The sequence below is a fragment of the Phalacrocorax carbo genome, chromosome 18, assembly GCF_963921805.1.
Source record: "Phalacrocorax carbo chromosome 18, bPhaCar2.1, whole genome shotgun sequence".
NCBI lineage: Eukaryota > Metazoa > Chordata > Aves > Suliformes > Phalacrocoracidae > Phalacrocorax > Phalacrocorax carbo.
The window spans coordinates 4,052,698-4,071,954 of NC_087530.1; the positions used below are offsets into that span (position 1 = coordinate 4,052,698).

At 49.2% G+C, this 19,257-nt stretch overlaps 1 protein-coding gene across 2 annotated transcripts in view; it reads right to left on the reverse strand.

Annotated features, from left to right (window-relative positions):
- Nucleotides 1-19,257, reverse strand: part of COL5A1 (collagen type V alpha 1 chain) — a 159,959-nt gene that overhangs the window by 15,994 nt on the left and 124,708 nt on the right. For both annotated transcript variants that reach the window (XM_064468953.1, XM_064468952.1), the window contains exons 33-57: nucleotides 18,201-18,245; nucleotides 17,823-17,876; nucleotides 16,849-16,893; nucleotides 15,730-15,783; nucleotides 15,088-15,141; nucleotides 11,518-11,571; nucleotides 9,874-9,981; nucleotides 9,597-9,686; nucleotides 9,451-9,504; nucleotides 8,715-8,822; nucleotides 6,842-6,949; nucleotides 6,161-6,214; nucleotides 5,505-5,558; nucleotides 5,186-5,293; nucleotides 5,037-5,090; nucleotides 4,843-4,950; nucleotides 4,653-4,706; nucleotides 4,160-4,267; nucleotides 3,029-3,082; nucleotides 2,620-2,673; nucleotides 2,109-2,162; nucleotides 1,622-1,675; nucleotides 777-884; nucleotides 277-330; nucleotides 127-180 (exon numbers count right to left, since the gene is read on the reverse strand). In XM_064468953.1, the coding sequence (XP_064325023.1) occupies nucleotides 127-180; nucleotides 277-330; nucleotides 777-884; nucleotides 1,622-1,675; nucleotides 2,109-2,162; nucleotides 2,620-2,673; nucleotides 3,029-3,082; nucleotides 4,160-4,267; nucleotides 4,653-4,706; nucleotides 4,843-4,950; nucleotides 5,037-5,090; nucleotides 5,186-5,293; nucleotides 5,505-5,558; nucleotides 6,161-6,214; nucleotides 6,842-6,949; nucleotides 8,715-8,822; nucleotides 9,451-9,504; nucleotides 9,597-9,686; nucleotides 9,874-9,981; nucleotides 11,518-11,571; nucleotides 15,088-15,141; nucleotides 15,730-15,783; nucleotides 16,849-16,893; nucleotides 17,823-17,876; nucleotides 18,201-18,245 (1,746 nt within the window). The remainder of the gene's footprint in view (nucleotides 1-126; nucleotides 181-276; nucleotides 331-776; nucleotides 885-1,621; nucleotides 1,676-2,108; nucleotides 2,163-2,619; nucleotides 2,674-3,028; nucleotides 3,083-4,159; nucleotides 4,268-4,652; nucleotides 4,707-4,842; nucleotides 4,951-5,036; nucleotides 5,091-5,185; nucleotides 5,294-5,504; nucleotides 5,559-6,160; nucleotides 6,215-6,841; nucleotides 6,950-8,714; nucleotides 8,823-9,450; nucleotides 9,505-9,596; nucleotides 9,687-9,873; nucleotides 9,982-11,517; nucleotides 11,572-15,087; nucleotides 15,142-15,729; nucleotides 15,784-16,848; nucleotides 16,894-17,822; nucleotides 17,877-18,200; nucleotides 18,246-19,257) is intronic.

Consider the following 19,257-nt stretch of genomic DNA (forward strand, 5'->3'; position numbering starts at 1 on the left):
CGGGGCTTGTGGCACTCCTCAGCCTTGCCATGCCAGCTGCAGGACTCCTCTACAATGACATTATTTTCCCCTGCACCCAAGCACAGACATCAGGTCATGCAGCAAGACAGTGTGTGGCATTCTCACCTTCTCCCCTTTAGGACCAGAGTCTCCTTTAAGACCAGGCAAACCCGGTGGACCCTTTGGGAGGAAGGGGAAAACAAGAGAGAGAATGAATTCATGTAAAATGCATTAATCCATTTCAAAAACTCATCAAATTTGATGGTCTTGACATACCATTGGGCCTGGAGGACCATCTGGGCCAGGGGATCCCGGCAGACCTTGTTCACCCTGTAAAACAGTGCAATTCCCTCAAACCCGTCATTCACGACAGCAGCGCTCCCAGCTGGGATTATTCAGACCATTCACCCATCCTCATCCAGTCCCTGTGCCAGGGAACGTTTGTCCTGGCTTCTTGCAGGTGGGTAAAGGCAATAGGATTTATGTTCCTTTCATGCTCAAATTTCTACTGGAAAAGGGACTTTGCAGCTCATGGAAATGTTACCCCAGAGAGTGGGTGAGCAGAACCAACACTCAAATAAAACATGCTGCGAGATGATATTCATCATTATATTATTTCCACTAAAGAAGTTTTAGTTGCTGTCAGGCATTTCAGCAGAGACAGACCACTACGCTGGGAGAAGGGCATCCCCCACGGCAGGTGGGTTATGGTAAAGCACAGGGAACAACCCTACTCAGAAGCTTTCTTGGGCTTTGCTCAGTTTGGGAATACTCACAACTGGACCAGGAATTCCTCGAAGGCCATCGGGGCCGGGCTTCCCTGGAGCACCTTGGGGACCAATTGGGCCGGTCTTCCCAGGAGGTCCTTCCAAACCAGCTTCACCCTAGATGCAAGAGGCAGCATGGTTTAATTCGCATTGGGGCATCAAATGACCTCAGATACTCTGTGGCTGCTGCCAGGATTGTCACAGAGTGAATGCAGTTCCATGCAAAGCACATAAAACCTTCTCTTCATTGATTTTCCTACTGCTCCCTATCCCTTACACGCTGAACACAAGCCTCCAAACTCCTTCGCTTTTCAGCCTTGCCTGTTTCTGCTGATTTTCAGCAGGAATGGCCCTTTGGCTGCGACTCTCCAGAGCGGGAAGCTTTCCTTGGTTTGGTCCTTGGGAGATGAACTAGCAGAGGACTTCCTCCACCATCAGCGTTCCTGTGGCTGCCACAACAATTGGATCTATAATTTGCAACCCCACTCTACGTTTCCCCACCGCCGCTACCGAATCAATCGCTGTCCAATAACGCTGTGCGCGCCCTGGGACGGGACGTAGGGCTGTGCACGCTGTATTATTTACAACTCATTAAACTGCCAAATATGGTAGTTTGTCATTTCAAAACAAGAAAAACATTCCCATGACTTTACCAAGCTCTAATTATCTCCACAGAGTTTGTTAAAAGATGAAAGACAAGCTCAGATTTGAGGCCGACGGCCCCAAATTCAGGCTAATATGCTGTAACACACAGCAAAATCAAATCACTGTCTTTCAAACACCAATGTTGTCAGAAGGTGATCCTTTTAGCAGACAAAGGACATTGTAGAAGTGAAATCCCAGTCAGCTCTTACCTTGGCTCCTTTCTCTCCTTGCCTTCCTTCAGGACCAGCTGGACCAGGAGGGCCCTAGAGGAAGCACAAAATAGATGCAAAACACAGTTAGATCACACTGACCTGAAATGGTCTATCGGAATTAACAAAATGATGCTACAGCCCCAGGGAAGAAGACAAAATGGAGATAAATATCTCTGAAAAGCTTTTTAAATTAGCTTCTTGCTAAATGAATCCCCAGGCTCTGCCAGTAAGGGAGGAAAAGCAGGAGCACCTCACACTTGTATTTTTAGATTTTAACACCCAAGAGAAAAAGAAAAATCCATCAGATTTGGTTGACAACTTCCCATCAATTTCCAATGGCTGTGGATGGTGCATCAATTTTTTTAAATTATTATTTATTTATTTTGCACGCTATTGCCTTGCATTTACTGTAGACGTAGCAATAACATTACTTCAAAAAGTCAATACAAATACTCAGAAAAATACTCCTAGACAATCAGCTTACCCTTTTCCCCGGGGGTCCAGAGGGGCCTGGCTCTCCCGTGGGCCCAGGGGAACCCTAGATGGAGAGGGGAGGAGAACAAACCATAACTGCACCACAAGACGCGGGAGGGAGGAGCAAACGTGTAAAACTTGAGTCAAGATCTAGAGGTTGTGCTAAGCCGAGGCGTGGGCGGGCAGTACAACTCCCAACACCACCTCGCGGGTGCGGGTGGTATCTTCTTTTATCCCTTCCCACCATGAAATACCATAAGGCATGGCAAAGTTAAAATGAAAGACTAGATTTTGTTTTTCCAGAAGTTAATGTTTGCTTTCAGGACGTGTTGCTGAGCAGCCTGGACGGACGGCAGCAGTCGGGCTGACACAGGCAGGAGGGACGGGCACGAGGGGACCAGTGCAGCAGAAAGTGGTGGGAATTAGATGCCCTATGTCCTTCAGTGCTAAAAGTCCTTGCACCCACACGCAGAAACCGTGGGGACTGATGGGGAACAGGTCTCATCTATCCAGTTACTCACAGTCTGCCCAGGTTCGCCATCATCACCTTTGTCACCAGGGGGACCATCTTGACCCTAAAAAGGAAGAAGAAAGAAACAAGAAGGCTTATTTAGGGTATGAACAGTGTTAGCAGAGCAGGTGTGGTTCAGTTGGTCTTCATGTCACCAGGCACCATCCCTTCTCATCTCCTGTTGAGAACACCGGCAACAGCAAATGTCCTGTGTTAAACACTGTGGAGAGCAGCATTCATGTGCAACCCCAAAGGCTGCAGCATGGACAGACAAACGGTCTCACGGTGGGACTTCCTACTCTTTCCCAAGTAAAGGAAGAGTAAATGCCAGAGGAGCTGCTGGTGAATGAACAGTGCAGTCGTATTTCACTAAACCGAGAGGAGGAACCTAACTGCCTTTCTGTGAGACAAACACTTACAGCTGGACCGGGCTCTCCAGGAGGACCAGGGTCACCAGGGAAACCAACTGGACCCTGTAAAGAGAAAAGGAGGATATCCCCAAGTCAAAGATATTGCACCTGAAGAATTGCAGAGCATTAGTACCTGTTGCCCCAGCGACAACGTGGGGAGTCGCTCTGTGGAGCAAGCCCCCAGTTCCCTACCCTCAGACACAATCCCAGATCACATCCCGTCTTTGCATTTTCAGTAATTTCATCCCGTCACAGCCACCAGTTCAGCTCTGCATCCAGACCATACAAAGCTCCAGTGTCGACACTGGGACTTTCATCTAGTTTTTCGTAAATACTTTGGACAAGTGACAGCCAAATCCTCACAGCTTTGGGAAGTGTGCAGATTAGAAGATTTTGCTTTTGCTTACTACAAGATGTGCAACATTCTTCACAGGAAGATCCTCTCAAAACATTTAATGACTAAAACACTTCACCATTTTTCTCCATACAATGTCTGTTGTGCCCTTCAAATGGTTCTGAGACCGGCGTTCAGACAATAGGCTTCAACCGATAATGCGATATCCCAAGAACCCATCTGTTAAGAGAGATGACTAACTCCCCTGCCTCCTCTGCTGTTTCATGCCATCTTTGCTTATCGCATAATAAATTTCTTCAGCCAGCAAGCATCAAAGAAGCCAGCAAGATAAATACTGTACCATTGTCATCTGGTATAAATCAGGATAACACTGCTGGCTTCAATAGAGCTACAGCAATTAGCATCAGCAGGGATCTGACCCTAGAGGTACAACTCCCAAATTCACATAAATCTCCTCCGTGCTATTTTGGAAGCTTCGCTCTGGCGCAGAGGACCTTGGCAATCCATAAGCTCAAGTGCAAAGTAAACCTGCTGCAGGCCCTCTCCATAGGGGTGAGTTTTCTGATAGCCTGCAAAAAGGACTAATACTGCTGGAAGATACGGTACAGCTTGGTCTCTTCCTCATTAGCACCCCAAAGAAGGGGACTGATATCACATATCATTAAAGGAGCAATTCTCTGGCTGGTAAACTATTTCCCCAAAAATCTCTGGAAAACATCTTTTCATGCAGAAGTCTCTGCTGAGCAAGAGAAGGAAGCAGTGCTTGGACAGGAGGGGATACTTACAGGACTGCCTTTGGGACCGTCATCGCCTGGCGGACCTTTGGGGCCAGGTGGACCAGCAGCACCAGAGGGACCTGCTTCACCCTTTTCGCCTCTTTCACCTTTAGGACCCTGTAAAGATAAAAGGATGTTTCTATTATCCAGGAAAACAACTTACTGATCTCTGATTATCCTTTAATCAGTTCTGAGAGAGAAGCTGTGTTTGTATCTCAGAACATGAGGACATGATTTAGCAGTCCCTTCCCACAAAGATTAAATGCTGTTCACGTTGTTCAGTCTTGCGTAGCCCATATTTGGTGACTAAATGTTATCCTATAAATACCCAGTAACATGGCGATGTGTCGCTTGATACCCGAACCAAGAGCGAGGCTGGTTCAGTCCCTGCAGCCCCATCTACATCCATGCCTCTGGCACTGCTTCAACCAGCTCCTCAGGGGACACCGCTGAGGAAAAGCTCTTCTCCATCAGAGCAAGAGCCACCCCGTAGCGTACTTACCGGGAGGCCAACCTCGCCGGGAAGACCAGGTTCGCCAGATTCACCAGGTTCACCCTGCAGAGGGGAAAAGAGGGTGATCACCGTTATATTTCTGCAAGGTGTTGAGTTTTCTGCTGACGTAGCAAAACCCCTGCATGAGTGTTGTAGCAAACTCCTGTGGGCTTCAATCAGGTTTGTCTGGATGCTTTACCTTCTCTCCTACTGCACCAGGATTTCCTATTCCCCCAGGAGGACCCTGTGGACCATCTGCTCCTGGTGGTCCAGATGGACCTCTGGGTCCAGGTGGGCCTGGAGGGCCCTGCGAGAAAGAGAGACACAATTTAAGACACATTTCTTGGAGCAACGTCTATCAATGATGAGAAAAGAAGTGTGAAAGCATCTTACCATTTGCCCAACATCCCCTGTTTCTCCCTTCTCACCAGGAGGTCCAGGCAAGCCCTGTGGAGGTGGAGGGGATGAGTTTTATCTGTGAACATCTCAGGTGGAGCCCCAGCTCTCATTACCCTAAGCCCTGCCTTGATGTTACAAATTACCTGCAAGCCCACTGGGCCAGGGGGGCCAGGGAAACCTCGGGGTCCTTCATCACCTTTCTGACCAAAGAGGCCTTGCTGTCCCCTGGGACCTGGCTCTCCATCAGCACCCTAGGAGGAAAGAGTCTAACACAGCTTGGCAAAGACACACAAGGCAGATGCAAAGCTCCATCCCCACCACCCGCTGCTGCAGCCAGCAGCAATGCCCCGCTCATGCACTGGGCATCAGCAGTGCCAGGCAGAAACTGCCAGTCCTTGCAGTGCTTCCCGGGAGATTTTATGGCAAGAAAGGGGATTTCTGCCAACAGGGGATAATACTCACAGCTGGGCCAGGCTGACCGATTGGACCCTGCGGGCCGGTAGGACCTGGTGGACCCTGTCGTGAAACAGAAGTGCAATGTCAGCGATAGGAATAGGGAGTTAAAAAAACTCACCTGGAAAAGGCGATGCCCTTCAACACAGCCTCCATCACGCATGCATTAACTCCCAAAACGGAGAGGGAGGACAGGGTCAGGTGGCCCTGGACACACCAGCATTCCTCAGCCCTGGTGCCAATGGCACAGCAGACACATCCAAATGCATTTTTGCTCCAGCAAAGCAATATCACGCCACTCAGTTCTCTCTAGTCACTTATGTGTAATTTATCTTCCTCAGGCTCTGAGCAGCACGTAACGGGTGCCTCAGTGTGCTGCAAGCGACTAGAAAAGGAACTACAGCCAAACACCCAACTTTAATGGCAAGGGCTGCTAATGTTCCAGTACATGGGTGACACGGAACCATCCCGGTGTGTTCCTGGGAGCTGGAGGCTCCCATTTCAGGCACTCACTCTTTTTTACAGTGTGTAGGTATTTGATGAAGGAAAGGAGAAGACGAAGCAAGACAGAAACAAATTAAATATTGTTTCCTGTTTCCAGGAAGTCACACGACATAACCGCTCTCCTCCAGGGAAGCAGCTACGACGACGTCCACCCCACTCACCTGCTCCCCTTTGTCGCCCTTGCTGCCCTTCTGGCCAGGCTCCCCGATCTCACCCTGCCAGGTAAAAAGGGGCACAGTTAGTTCACTCGGTGACCACTTCCATATCTTAGCATTCAAGCAGTAGTCCTATGTGCCTGCATCCTCATCTCAAGGATGCCAATTCCCACAGAAATAGCCAAGAATGTCCTGAAAAAGGCAGAGATTTGGCCACTCCAGGTGTAACCAAGCCCTTTTACATCCTAAAATTTTCCTTAGCTGCCATGCGATGCAAGAAGCATCATGTTGCAGACCTTGCTAGCAGCGATGGGCGATTCGTCCCAGCTAATGTTTTCTAAGAATCGTCCAGTCCAGAGGGGCTTAATGAGAGGGTGGGGAAAGGTAATTAATCGGGAAAGGCCAGGCACCCGCGAGAAGGCCGCCTGCTACAGGCGTCGGGGGAGGCCAACTGGCTTTCAGCGAGCGGTTTGGCCGGCGGGGCACGCACAGCACAGCCTGCCTGCCGCTCCCCAGACCAGACGCTGCTGACCTCGAGGGATCGTCGGCGCCATAAAATATCCTTGTGTTATGACCAACAGCACATCCGACCCGATGCGGTGGAAGCAGCGGGTCGGCGTGGTGGCAAGGGGGCACGTTGCCCGGTTCCTCCCCAGAGTGACCCTGCACAGCAAGAGGTGCTCCCACCTTGTCTCCGTCCTCGCCAGGGGGGCCGACAGGACCTGCTGGACCTGGGAGTCCCACGGGGCCCTGGATGCCATCCCGACCAGCCGGTCCTTGAGGACCCTTCTCGCCCTGGAAGCAGAAGGAGCAGGCAGGTTATACAGAGCTCTCCTCCACCCTCCAACCCACTCATTACATCCCATTAACATTTTATTCAGCTGCTAATAACCCCTGACTATATGGGCATGTATAGCAAAACCAGTTTCCAGCTGATATTTCATCAGACTCTGTGTTCAGTGTCTGAAGTAAGACAAAATTTCTATCTTGAGACATAAAGAAAGAACAAACAAATCTCAGCAGTGAATACCCAGATCACAGCTGCAATTTCACTGCTATAGCAATATAATCAGATTTAATCTGAGCCCTCTGCCATCTCTCTCTGGATGACAAACAAGACCTCAACTAATTAGTATTCCCACAAGGCAGTTTACCGATTCTGGTCCTGGCTGTCCCAGCACTCACTACTTGCTCCCTCTCCCTGGCTGATCCCCAACTAACGGGGGTTTCTCAGGGGGTCCAGAGCTCCCTCCTGAGCTTCTGGACAAAGGAAAACACCTGAAGTGAATAAAGCAATCTCTGCTGGCCTCCTGCTTAAACATCTACTCATATTCCTCAGACCTGGAGCCTTCAGTCCAATGTGTTTGTTTATAGGAACTGAACAGTGGATATATTTCAGTTTCCTCGTACATAATTTAATTGCATCTGAATCCTCGGTGCTCTCTTCTGAATAATTAGATGCCACATAAATTGCCTATTCATCTACCCACTGATACATCATATAGGTACTTGGCAGGACAGATGTTCATAAAGCTGATTCACCAGGAAATTCTTGCCTCTGGACTAGCTGCTGGAGTTTCTAATAAGCCAGCAAATGTGGAGTACAGTGGCTGATAAACACTTTTGATAACAACAATCAATCACTGTAAGTGTCCTCATGTAGTCTGAAATCACCAATGCCAGCATTTGCTCATTTTGCTGGGTCTAAAGCTGAGCTTATGTTTGAGACAGGCAACCCAAAAGCCCCTGCAAACCCACTTGGGTGTGAATTAGAGGCAGAGCCTTCCTCCTCAGGACTGTCACGGTGCTGTGCTCTGCAGGGACAGAAATAGTCATGCCAGCCCACTCCCTCCTGCCCGCACGTGACATTTCACGCGCGTGCCTGGGGAGTGAAAGACGTGAGAGTTTGCGCGGGCTGGTTGGCGAACGCTCAGGAGAGGGACCATATGGCAGGGCTCAGCCGCGCTCTGCTCAGGCTCCTGCTGACAGCAGCTCTTTCCACAGGTGCCAGTGGGATGCCTGGGAACGCTGGTGCTGCGGCAGCACGCAGCATCCCGGGAAGCGGAGCCGAAACCTTCGCAGCACCTTCCTGTGCTGCCCCTTGGCCACGGCAGAGTAAGGGAGAGGATTTGTTTAGGCTCAGTGGAAATCGCTACTGCTGTTGCGTCCTTGTAAAGCAGTGATGGGGGCGGGGGTTGGCTCACTTCTCTGCCCAGAGGCCTGTCCTTCGGCTGTTTGTCACTAGGAGGTCACACAGGATGTCATTTTACTTGATCAGTCCTCACCCCTTCTCGTTGCCTGAAGACATTCCAGTCCCTGGGTTCACATCCATTTTTGATAGCACAGGTATCCCGAAGAGACAGCTGAGCAGCTAAATTTCAGTGGTTTGATGTGCCCAAGATGAGAAAATTCCTTCCTCACTGAATCCCTTTTTCTTTTTTTTTTTTTTTTTTTTTTAAATCTTTTATACACCTAGCCCAGGGAATATCTCCATGCTCAGCTTCCTACTCCACACATTTCTACTTGACCGACACCTGTTAATCTTTATACTGGTACTTACTGGGGCTCCCTTTTCACCTGCAGGTCCCGGAGGTCCCTGGGGGCCAGGTCGCCCTGGCAAACCTATCGGGCCAGCGGATCCTGCAGGGCCACGCTCACCAGGAGAGCCCTGTTGGGAGAAAAAGGGAGCATTAACTGGAGTATCGAGCTTTATCTATGTACAGGCAGGAAGAAATCCAGCAGTAGGATGCTGCAAAAGCATCGTAAGTGAGCACATTTGGGGTGACTGCCGTCTGCTGACGTGGTGCCTTCTGACCAAGCGTCCTGCAGGTCTTTTTTTAATTAAAAACCCTGGAAGGGCTGGGTTCTCCTCTGGATGGTGCAAGGAGCTCAGTTCCTGGGGGCACATTATCAACTTGGAACAAGAGCATGAGCCATCTCACGGCCAGTGCAGTTGGGAGTGTTGGATGATGAATATTTTCTTCCAGGAGGGCTCCACTGAGCATGAATCTCAAGTGGGGACGACTTTCAGAGGGAAAGCAGGTGCCTTAGAAGCAAAATGCTCAATGTCCTGAATCATTCCAGCTCCTTCAGCTTGTCACGTATGTTCGTAGCTGACATGACAAAATGACTGAGCTGTTACATATGCGTCTTGTAAAATAAAGCAATATCCAGCAAGTGGTTGGTTAGTGCAAAGGAAATAACGGATAAAGCACTGAGCTGTGACTAACCCTCTGTTTTGGCTTGCCAAGCTTGTAAATGCATTAGGTGGTGCCTGTAAGGGCAAAGATACTCACTGCTGGGCCTGGGGGGCCTGGGGGACCTTCGTTGCCTTTCAGCCCTGGAGAACCCTGGAGGGAGGAAAACAAAGTCATTTTGGGAGATGGGTGCTGCACCGCCTGGGAATCCTTCCCACTGGAAGGACCGGGCAGCCTCTACTCACGATGGGGCCAGGGAGGCCTCTCTCTCCGGGGAAGCCTCGCAAGCCCGGGGGACCATCCTTCCCTGGGAGGCCAGCAGGACCAGGATCCCCCTGCAACGACAGTGATAGATAGCTGAGGACCTGCAGACTCCATAGAGACCCAGCTCCTCCCTCCGGGCTCAAGTCATGATGAGACACTGCAAAACATGTCTTTTTTGAAGCATCTCTCCACCTCTGGGAGAGAAGCAGGTATCCGGGCTTGCAAAGGGGTGAGCTCAGTAGGCTGGCTGGTCCCTACCTTGGTCCCTTCTTTTCCAGTGAGGCCAGGAAGACCTTGTTCCCCTGGAGGACCTGGAGGGCCTGGATGCCCCCGCTCACCCATTGGCCCAGTCTCACCAGTGGGACCCTGAAGAAACAAGAGATCGGGGAGAAGGTGTTGGGTATCAGCAGAGCGAACCGCGAAGGAAGAGGTGCAGGCTATCAGTTTATTCCTTGAGGTTGCAATGGGATGGAAGATGCTCCTTCCCTTACTGTCCCCTGCAGTGCCACCAGCAACCACTGCAGAGATGCCTCCTTCGGCATCTAAAGGGACCTTGCTTTGGAAGTGGGCAACATTGCACTTGACAGACCAGAGGCATCGGGAACCTCTGGAATGAAAGTGTTCCCATAAATGAGACACTGTTACTGCTATTACTATGCTTCAGGGTTTTGTTGTTTTTTTTTTTTTTTAATTGAAAACTTCCTAAGTATTTTACAATCACACTGATTCTTCCTTATATGGGGCATAAATAATGGATTAGGCTCGTACTATACGGCAATTACTGACTGCCTTTGTGCCATACGTGGGCACTAACAGTGACGAGTGTAGCACAAGGCCCAGTGCAGAAGGTTCCCAAATGGCCCATTTTGGAGGAGGACAAAAGCCATATGCACAGGGCTGTAACGACCCTGCACGCTGGTGTCCGCCGGGACGGAGGTTGTAATTCATGTCACGCTGCAGGGTGCCACTTAGCGTAAGCAGAACGATAACACTGCGATCGCTCAGCAACCACAGATCACGCTAACTACGCGCAGCAGAGCCATATAAAATCGCCATAGAACCTAATTTGCACTTGAGAAGACAGACACAGTCAGGGAATTGCCCCTAATCAGGGAATTTACAAACCAGGGACTTTACACTATCATTAAAGAGGACAAATTAATTACTTTGTAATTAAAGAGCAACCTCCCCAGCAGTTCAGGAAAGAAGACTCAACCCAAAGCCAGTCCTACTCAGTCTAGGACTCTGCCTACAGAACTGACGCACGAGCCTTGCACGCCTGTACTTGAGGGGTACAAGTCCTGGCAGTGCAGTTACTATTTCCCGATTGCACAGAGTTCATTGTGACCGGAAAAAAAACAAACCCAAAATAGCCCAACTGTGAGAGAATCTAACAGCACTTTATATTAAAGAGGGATGCATTTCTTCATAGTGACATGTAAGAGCACTCTTGCATCACACTCAGACTGCCCTGAACACCCCAGCGGCTGCACAGCCCTTTGAGATCTCGTTTAACTCTGGCTGCTTAAGGTCTTTTAGGCCGGTCCTGCGTGGCTGCTATCCCTCATCCTGCACCAGTTTTACACCAAGGCAGTTCTGTTAAGTTCACAGGAGCCACCTTATTTACAGCAGCCTTGGCCACCTTTGTCTAAATACCATCCTAACGCCTCAACAAGGCGGGCTGGGGCCCATTGGGGTATTTCACACCCTGGCCAGGAATTTCAAAGGCATCAAGCTTGCTTTGACATGGCTTTGCCTCCCCTGGAAGAGGAGCCTCTGTGCTGTATAACCTGCAGTCCCAGCAGCTCTGGCTAAAGCGTCAGAGCTGCGAGAGCCTGCTCTGCGGAACCGGTGAAGATGAGCTGCAGAGGGCTGGTGCAAGCACGAGCGTTCGTTCCTTACCTGAGGGCCTACGACACCAGGGGGTCCTGGAGGGCCAGTCTTGCCTTGGAAGCCCTGTAGAGAAAGGGAAAATAGAAAAAGAGATGACACTTCTGCCTGGCAGTGCTCCAGCGAGGGTCCCAGGCTGGCACCCGACTGCTCCTCCTCTGGTGAAACTACTGACCAGGAACGGGCGGACACCCAAAGACAAAAGAAACAAGAAATCAAACAGAAAGTAGAAAAATGTGTATTTGTACAATTATACAGGGATGAAACAGAGGAAGAAAAAGGGATTCTCAAAGCTCAGCTCTGCTGTTTTGATGGAGCTACTTTGCTTTGGCTGAAGGACTGGCCACATATATATAAAAAAATTAGCTACTCTTGTAAAACCTATAGAGAAAATGGCTATTAAAAAGTCAGACTGTGCGAGTTTCTTCACGCTAAGTAATTCTTAATAACCATTTCCCTTCTCCTGCTCCCAGTTCTGGTGCTGATTTAGGCTTAGCTCTGCTTCAGGCTGAGCACCCAGAGCTCGGAGGCTGGGTAACTGTCTTCCTCCTTCGGCACCGCCAATCTCCTGCCCCGCTGAAGCCCACAGCCCACCAGCCTTGGGGGCTGAGCGAAGTGTTATTTCCTTCATCAACATCTGTTGAAAGAAATCACAAATGTCTTTCTCTCCAAATGCTGACGAGTAGCGAAGTCTCCATGACAGCTAATTATAACGACATTTGAGGAGTGACAATAACGAACTATCACCACCGCAATTGTTTAGCCCTCCTAAGCCACTCTTTAAAAAGCACATTGATTATCGTCCTTACTATAGCGTGCTGAGAAGCTTGAGAAATGTCATGTAGGGCACACGGGCTATTTTCTCATTGCCACAAAAGACAATCAGATAAATCCCAAGCCAACGGTAATGTGTCATGCTAAAAAAACTACTCAACGATATTCTATAGCTGTCTGCGGATCACAGAAAATATCCTGCCACTGATGGGGAAATGGCAAAACATCCTTGTGAAATTCATGTGCAATTTAAACTCTTATCGTAGAAAAATATTTCAGCCAGTTCTGTGCAGGACGTTCCTTATTAATCTGAAGGGGCTTCCTTTTATCCTGCCTGAGCCTTGGGCACAGGGTTTTTAGAATTTTTCTTGGTTTTTTTAGATCCAATCTTTGTAAATCTAATATGACCAAATACCTCAGCATCCTTCACCGTGCCTATTCGCTACTAAATGACAAGTAAACCAAAGTAAACTATTTGACACTCAGATTTCGAGTCTAGGTTTTCTCGCAGGAAGGTAGAGTGCACTGCCAAAGCTACCAATGTGGAAATAATATTTAATTCGTTTTTACATTTCTCTCCTCGCTTTTTGGTACTGTGTAAGGAAAGGGGGACAAAAAAGGGACTTCTGCTACCTGGTTCTGCACACGTCTGCATGCCCCCCCCCAAGAGCATGCAAGGGAAAGTGATCTTTGCAAGCTTGTTGATGGCACAGATTAACAGATTTTTTTTTAGGTTTTCTGAAAGCATTTGCCTGTGACAGGCAAGCTCCTGCTGCAATGAGTGAAGAAACCTATCAGGGAATTCTTTCAGACCCCAACTAATTGAAAGCCCCTTCTCCACTCATATTCATGCAGACTTGGAGTTTAAGGCTTTATTCCAAGCTGGTAACAGCAGATACAAGTAAAGCTTTTACTGCTTCATCTAATTTGAATGTAGGTGTCCTGAATGCTATCGATAACTCAATGAAGGAAGACTAAATGTCACAGTCAGGCTCTGGCAGGTGAAAACTCTTACCTTCACCTTTAATCCTGACCTGAGGATTATGTGTTCAAAAATACCACAAACCATTGCCTTAAAGTCAGTCCTACAGAGTGTAAATAAATATCTGGTGTTGCTCTGAGCAGTATTTGCATTGCCTTGCTTAGCAAATGCCAGGCAAGTTAATTAAATTGTCATGTGATAAGTTGAGGGGGAAAAAAAATGCATAATGTGCAAAGCCTTTTTAATGCTCGTTTGCTAGGGAAGATGGGGAAAAAATGCAAAGCTGAGTAGAGGAGGTTGGGGGATTTTTTCCTGTAAAAAAAACCACCACAGGACAAAGAGTCTATCTGCTAACATGCAGCATGCAGTGTTGGGGAGAGGGACATACCAACAGCGAATGAGCTGGATTTTAAACAGCTGAGAAAAAAGAATAAATATCCCCCAAAACACCAAACAGAAGAACAGTAATTACTGCATGCAGAGGAATACATGGCAGAAGGGTCATTTTTGCTTAGGGTATCCTTCAAGCAAAAAAGGTGCAGAAAACAGACCACCAGAGACGCACGACAGCCAGGGAATCATACCTTCCACATGCCTCATCGTTCTCCTTTGGTGAGAAACAATGATTACATCTGTGCAACAAAACCTTTTAAAATGGACAAAGCAGTATGCGTACGATACAGTGAGGTACCTAAACAGCCAGGAGCTGTTCCCGGGGTTGCAGCAAGGGGTTATCGCTGGAGAGGGCTTAAGCAAAACTTTGTGAGGACCTTGTGCATAGCTTTGGCTAAAAGGCAGCTGCAGAAGAGATGCTCTTCTTACTCGGGTGCTAAGGCAAGTGGCTGATACACGAGCGTGCTGCAGTAACCAGTGCGGCCAGAAAAACTAGAGCAAAACCATTACACCGCTCATCTTGGCCAGGAATTGCCTTCCCCTAAAAACAGGCACTGCCAAAACTGGGCTGTAACTCTTGCTCTCTCTGTAGCTCTATGCAACAGTTCTTGGCGTAGGCCACATGGTGCATCGAGAAGTGAAAATCGTTTATTTCTCCCATTGCAGGTTCCAGAGAAAATAAAACTGCCTCTGACCTAACACAGCTGGGTGCAGAAAGCTGAGCTCGCAAAGGATGGAGCCCATCTTGCATGAAAAATCTCTGCTATCACAGCCCTGGAGTTATGTCGCTGGGATAGAGGGACGCAAAACCGGCACCATCGCCAAAGGATGGAGCGGGAAGGAAAGAGCGGACTTTACTGTAACGCTCCAAAGAGCAGAGGCACAACCTTCCTCCTTGGGAGGGCAAAGGGACGAGCGCTTCGGCGAGTCCTTGGGGTACAGAGCCTGGCTGCAGGTGCTGCTTGGAAACCACCCCCCAGCTTTTCTCCACCTCACGAAAGCAAGAGCCACCCCAAGTGCTGGCGCTGACCCAGGCTCAACCCCAGCCAACATCCTCCCACCTCGCGAGGAGCTGCCTCTTGCAGCACCCATCGTGGCAGAAACCCAACTGCCTCTGATGCTGGTCACCAGCATCGCTATCTCTCTGCTCACGTTTCTTCATGCGTGATGCACAAGACCTCCACAGTCCACTAAAGGGACAGAGAGAGAGGAATTGGTGCACAACCTTCACGTAAATCATCATTAGTCCGACCTGTCCTGCTCAGAAGAGGGCTGCTTCCCGTAGACCATCCCATGCAGCTGGAGAGACACGGACCTCCAGGGAAAACAAATGCGCGGCCACATCTCCCCAGCTGCACAGAAGGGTTTAGAAAAACCAACCGGCAAGACTAGACTCAGGACTAATGATCTGCCCAAGATTTTTGGCTACTTACAGTTTCTCCTCTCTGTCCGGGGTGACCAGGCAATCCATCCTTCCCAGGAGGACCCTACAGCAGAAAACCAGGGTGAGAAGGAACACGACCAGTTGCTCAGTAGTAAAACTGTGATAAGGACTGGATCAAACCCTCTTGCCTCTTTGCATTAGTTTCCATCCATTTTACAGTGAAACAGGGGTGCTCAGAGCCCTAAAAGATACGGCTCTTTCCCACACATCTCCCAAAGGAAAGATTTATCTTACAGGTCCAAAGCGGGAACGAGCTGTTCACCACAGGGAAGGAAATCACTCCAGAAAGGTTTCTGAGGTCCCCCACCAGTGATAATCGCAGAGGCATAAGTGCTACTCTGTTGTGCTGTCCTCCCAGTATACAGAGGGGAAAATAAAGAACAGAGCAACCATGAAAGATCCTAGCGATATTGAGTCATTAGGAAATGAACATTTATAATCAGCCACAATTTACTTGGCTATTTAAAATCTTAAACCGTTGGGTTATTATCATGATGTCTCAGAAATGCCTTTTATTGGGTACGACACCGTTTGTCAGAGAAGCAGCTAAGATTGAGCTGGCACAGGCAATCACAGCTGGATGGGAAAGACTATGTATTTCTCTGCATGTTCTAGAAAGAGAATTACTTACAGGGGGGCCTTTTGGTCCAGGAAATCCAGTCGGTCCTTGAGGCCCTGGTGGTCCCTGGGATGCGAAACAAGCCAGGAAACACGGTTAGGGATCCTGTAATGCTTTACTATGAAATACTAGCTCTGTTTGAACAGCAGATGAGCACAAAGATATGGAAAGCCAGCCTCTTCTACCCCAAAGAAATGCCCCAGAGTGCAAGAGGCAGCTGCACGGGGCCATCCCTTGAAAAAAACATGCATGGAGAGATAAGAACCACCAGGCACGACTAACCAAGTGGCCCATCCAGCTGCAAAAAGCACTGCAAACCTGAAGAGAGCTACCAACTGCTCTGCGCCTTTCCCTCCCAGTGCTATGAAAAGGAGGTCTTTTCCCATCCCAGCTGAGAGCACCTGGGAGCTACCAGCTCGTGCAGGAATGAAAAAGAGAGCTGGTGGCTTTGGGACTCCTGCGCAGGCAGCTGGTGCTCTTCAGAGCGCTGCTTCCCCGGGGCGGCATCAGCGGCAGCTCCCCCCTCGCCCCTGCGGTCACAACCAGCAAATGCAAAGCAGAGACCAATTTCATAGATATCCTCCCTGGACAATTTTGTAGTAAATTTACAAAAAAAAAAAAAGCAGAAATGGAGGCTAAAATCATGAAAGCCCCATTGTTTCAGTATTTTCCACCCAGCGTGCTGTAATCTGGAGGAAGCAGCATGAGGTCCTAGAGGACCACCTCCTTCAGAAAACCAGGGCTCTCGCTGGCTACACAAAACCCATGGGTGACTTCTCCCTTTCCCCATGGACCAATGCTTACACAGGACACCCGAGGTCCCGTTGAGCCGCCCTTGGAGAGCTCAGAAAAGGCCCATGGGCTGTAGGCGACTTGCAAGATCTCTCTCCACAAAAGCATGTTTCACCTCGTATTTCTAAGGAGGTTTTTCCTTTCTGCTGACCGAGGTACGCTAAGCTGCGTCCTGGCTCCAGCGAGCTGCCCACCCCTCTCTGCTTAACAGGGTACTTGGTAGGATGCTCACTGCAAAAAAACCCCTCAGCACCACCTCAGCCCTGCAACCCCACCTCATCCACTGTGTTAAACTAACGAGCTCAGATTAAGTCCTGCTGTAGCACCGGCTTGCCTTACCCTTTCGCCAGGAGGACCCGGGGGGCCATCACCACCAGAGTTGCCCTTTTACGAATAAACAAAACAACACACCATTAAAAATGCGTATCTCACTATTGCAGCTGCTGTGCACAAAGACTTCAAATGGTACCGAGCCCGTGGTGACACCACACCCCACCGGCGCCCCCCTATTAATAATTCCCTATCAGAAGCAGCATCCAGTGACAAGTGAGCAGCTGCTCGTTCCCCCCACGTTGCTTAATAACAATACAGGAAAGACAACGTCAGCGAGCTCAGGATATTTCCACCAGATAACGGCCTCCCTCTGAGAGATAAATGCCGCCGCAAAGATGAGGTATTTATCAAAGATTCATGCCGACACAAAGCCAAGACGTTTATTTTTAAAGCCGGCAGCGCGGTGGTGACAACATCTCGCTACAAAAGCTTTGCTTCCATCATGCCCGGCGATTGATGGTCACTTAATCAGCCTCTGCGGCAGGTCCTGGAGCCGAGTGTGCCTCCGGACTGGCTGGCAGAAAAATACCTATTTTGCCCAGTGACCAATGGTGGGCGCACAGTGTGCATGCAAAGAGGCTCAGCAAGGTGCAAGGCTCTGGAGCCCAGCAGCAATACGTGCTCCTTCACCCATGGCACAGCCTAAAGCCCCCGAGGCGGTTCAAATGCTACTTAAACACCACAAAATAGGGCTTAGAGGAAGCAACAGTGGATCATAGGGTTGTGCTGGCCCCTGACGTGGGGGTGCTCCCCCTCCTCTCTGGTTGCAATGGCTCTGAATTCATGCATGCACTTGGTGTCCTGCTGAAACGTGGGCCAACACATTTTTAGGACCTGTGAATACACTTTACGGGTGGGTTATGAGCCATTTGACCTGGCAATGAAGATCAGGAGAGTAGGGAAATGGAAGGCAATGAACCAGATGGTCTCTTACACCAACACTTGTTAGGGCAATTCCAATAGGCTCCCCAAAACCTTACCTTTGGGCCGGGTTTGCCAGTGCTTCCCCTAGGGCCTCTTTCCCCACGTGGACCCTTAAAAGGCACAAAAAAATAACATTTTAGCCCTTCTTGCTACCAACAGCACTACACTGTGATCAGGCAAAGCACCCAAGGGTCTGAGCTGTCCTACCAGCAGCAAGGGGATGACAGGAGCCTTCGTCACTGCCACTGCAGGACTGATCTTGTTATAACCTTAAAACACGTTCACCGGTGACCCCCAGCCCCAAATCACCGTGTCCCCTCTGCTTAGCTTTAACTGCTGAAGGCCAGATCCTACCCAGTGAGGACACAGATCACACTTTATCCCGGTCTTAACAAGCTTTCAAAATGCACAAGAATGAAGAAATGGGTCATTACCGTTGGACCGCGCTGCCCCCTTGGACCTGGTTTGCCAGGTGTTCCCTGGAACGAAAAAGAAATGAAGAGGAGTTAGCGGCCAGCATCGCAGGCTGAGCTCGCAGCAGGTGAACCCGCAGCGGACCCTATTGCACACAAACTGCCCCCAAAACCTCTCCGGTTCTCATTTGCGATGAAAAGGACAACAGCAGGTTTACTACTTTCATCTCCTGATTATTGCATTTATTTTAATTTATAATGCTTGGGCAGGTCTCGACGGTAATCCCAATGGCTAGATGACATCTACCATCTGAGGGAGGGAGTCTCTTAAGAAAACATATCCCGAGTCCTTTAAAACACCACAAAGACTTTCAATGACAAAGCCACCCACTCGGACCGTGCAGTCTCCTAAAAAAACCATCCGACACACCAGAGCCAGCAGAAAGCTCTTCAACTCCGCCGCCCCAAAGCCTACAACCCCTTTTCCCACCGATATCTGCTTGTCCCTTCACCCAGCTCCCGACGGGGGTAAGAGCTGGTCCTCGCCCCGGCCGGGAGCGGGGCAGGCTGGCTCACGCCGATGCAAACACGTGTTGCAAGACCTGTACTGTTAAATATTTAAGGAATGACAGCAGCGGAGCAGGGTTCCTGCTCTGAGCAGTTCTTTTACGCCACACAAACCAATTAAGCTGCCCCACATATTTACAAATCTTTCTTCATCTCTGTGAACTTTGTACTAAACAAGTAATTTAAGACATTGTTTTGCAGCAGCGACAAAGCAGCAGGCTTATGAGATCTGACAGATGCACTCAGCTTCCTCTAATGGGGGACTGTGATTAATTCTGACAGAAAAAAGACAGAGACAGCTGGGTCCTAAATCTGGCATTACGTTAAGCTCCATTACCCTGCGCCTAAAAGAAAACTAATGGCCTAGAGCTTGCTCCCTGAAAACACTATTTTGGCTAGCGTCAAGTTACCAAAAAAGTTACCCATAGGTTTAACTTTCTTCCATTGGACCTACAGTCAGCTATCGTTACCGATCACCTGTTAAGGGAAGGAAGAGAAGGACTTGCTCTCT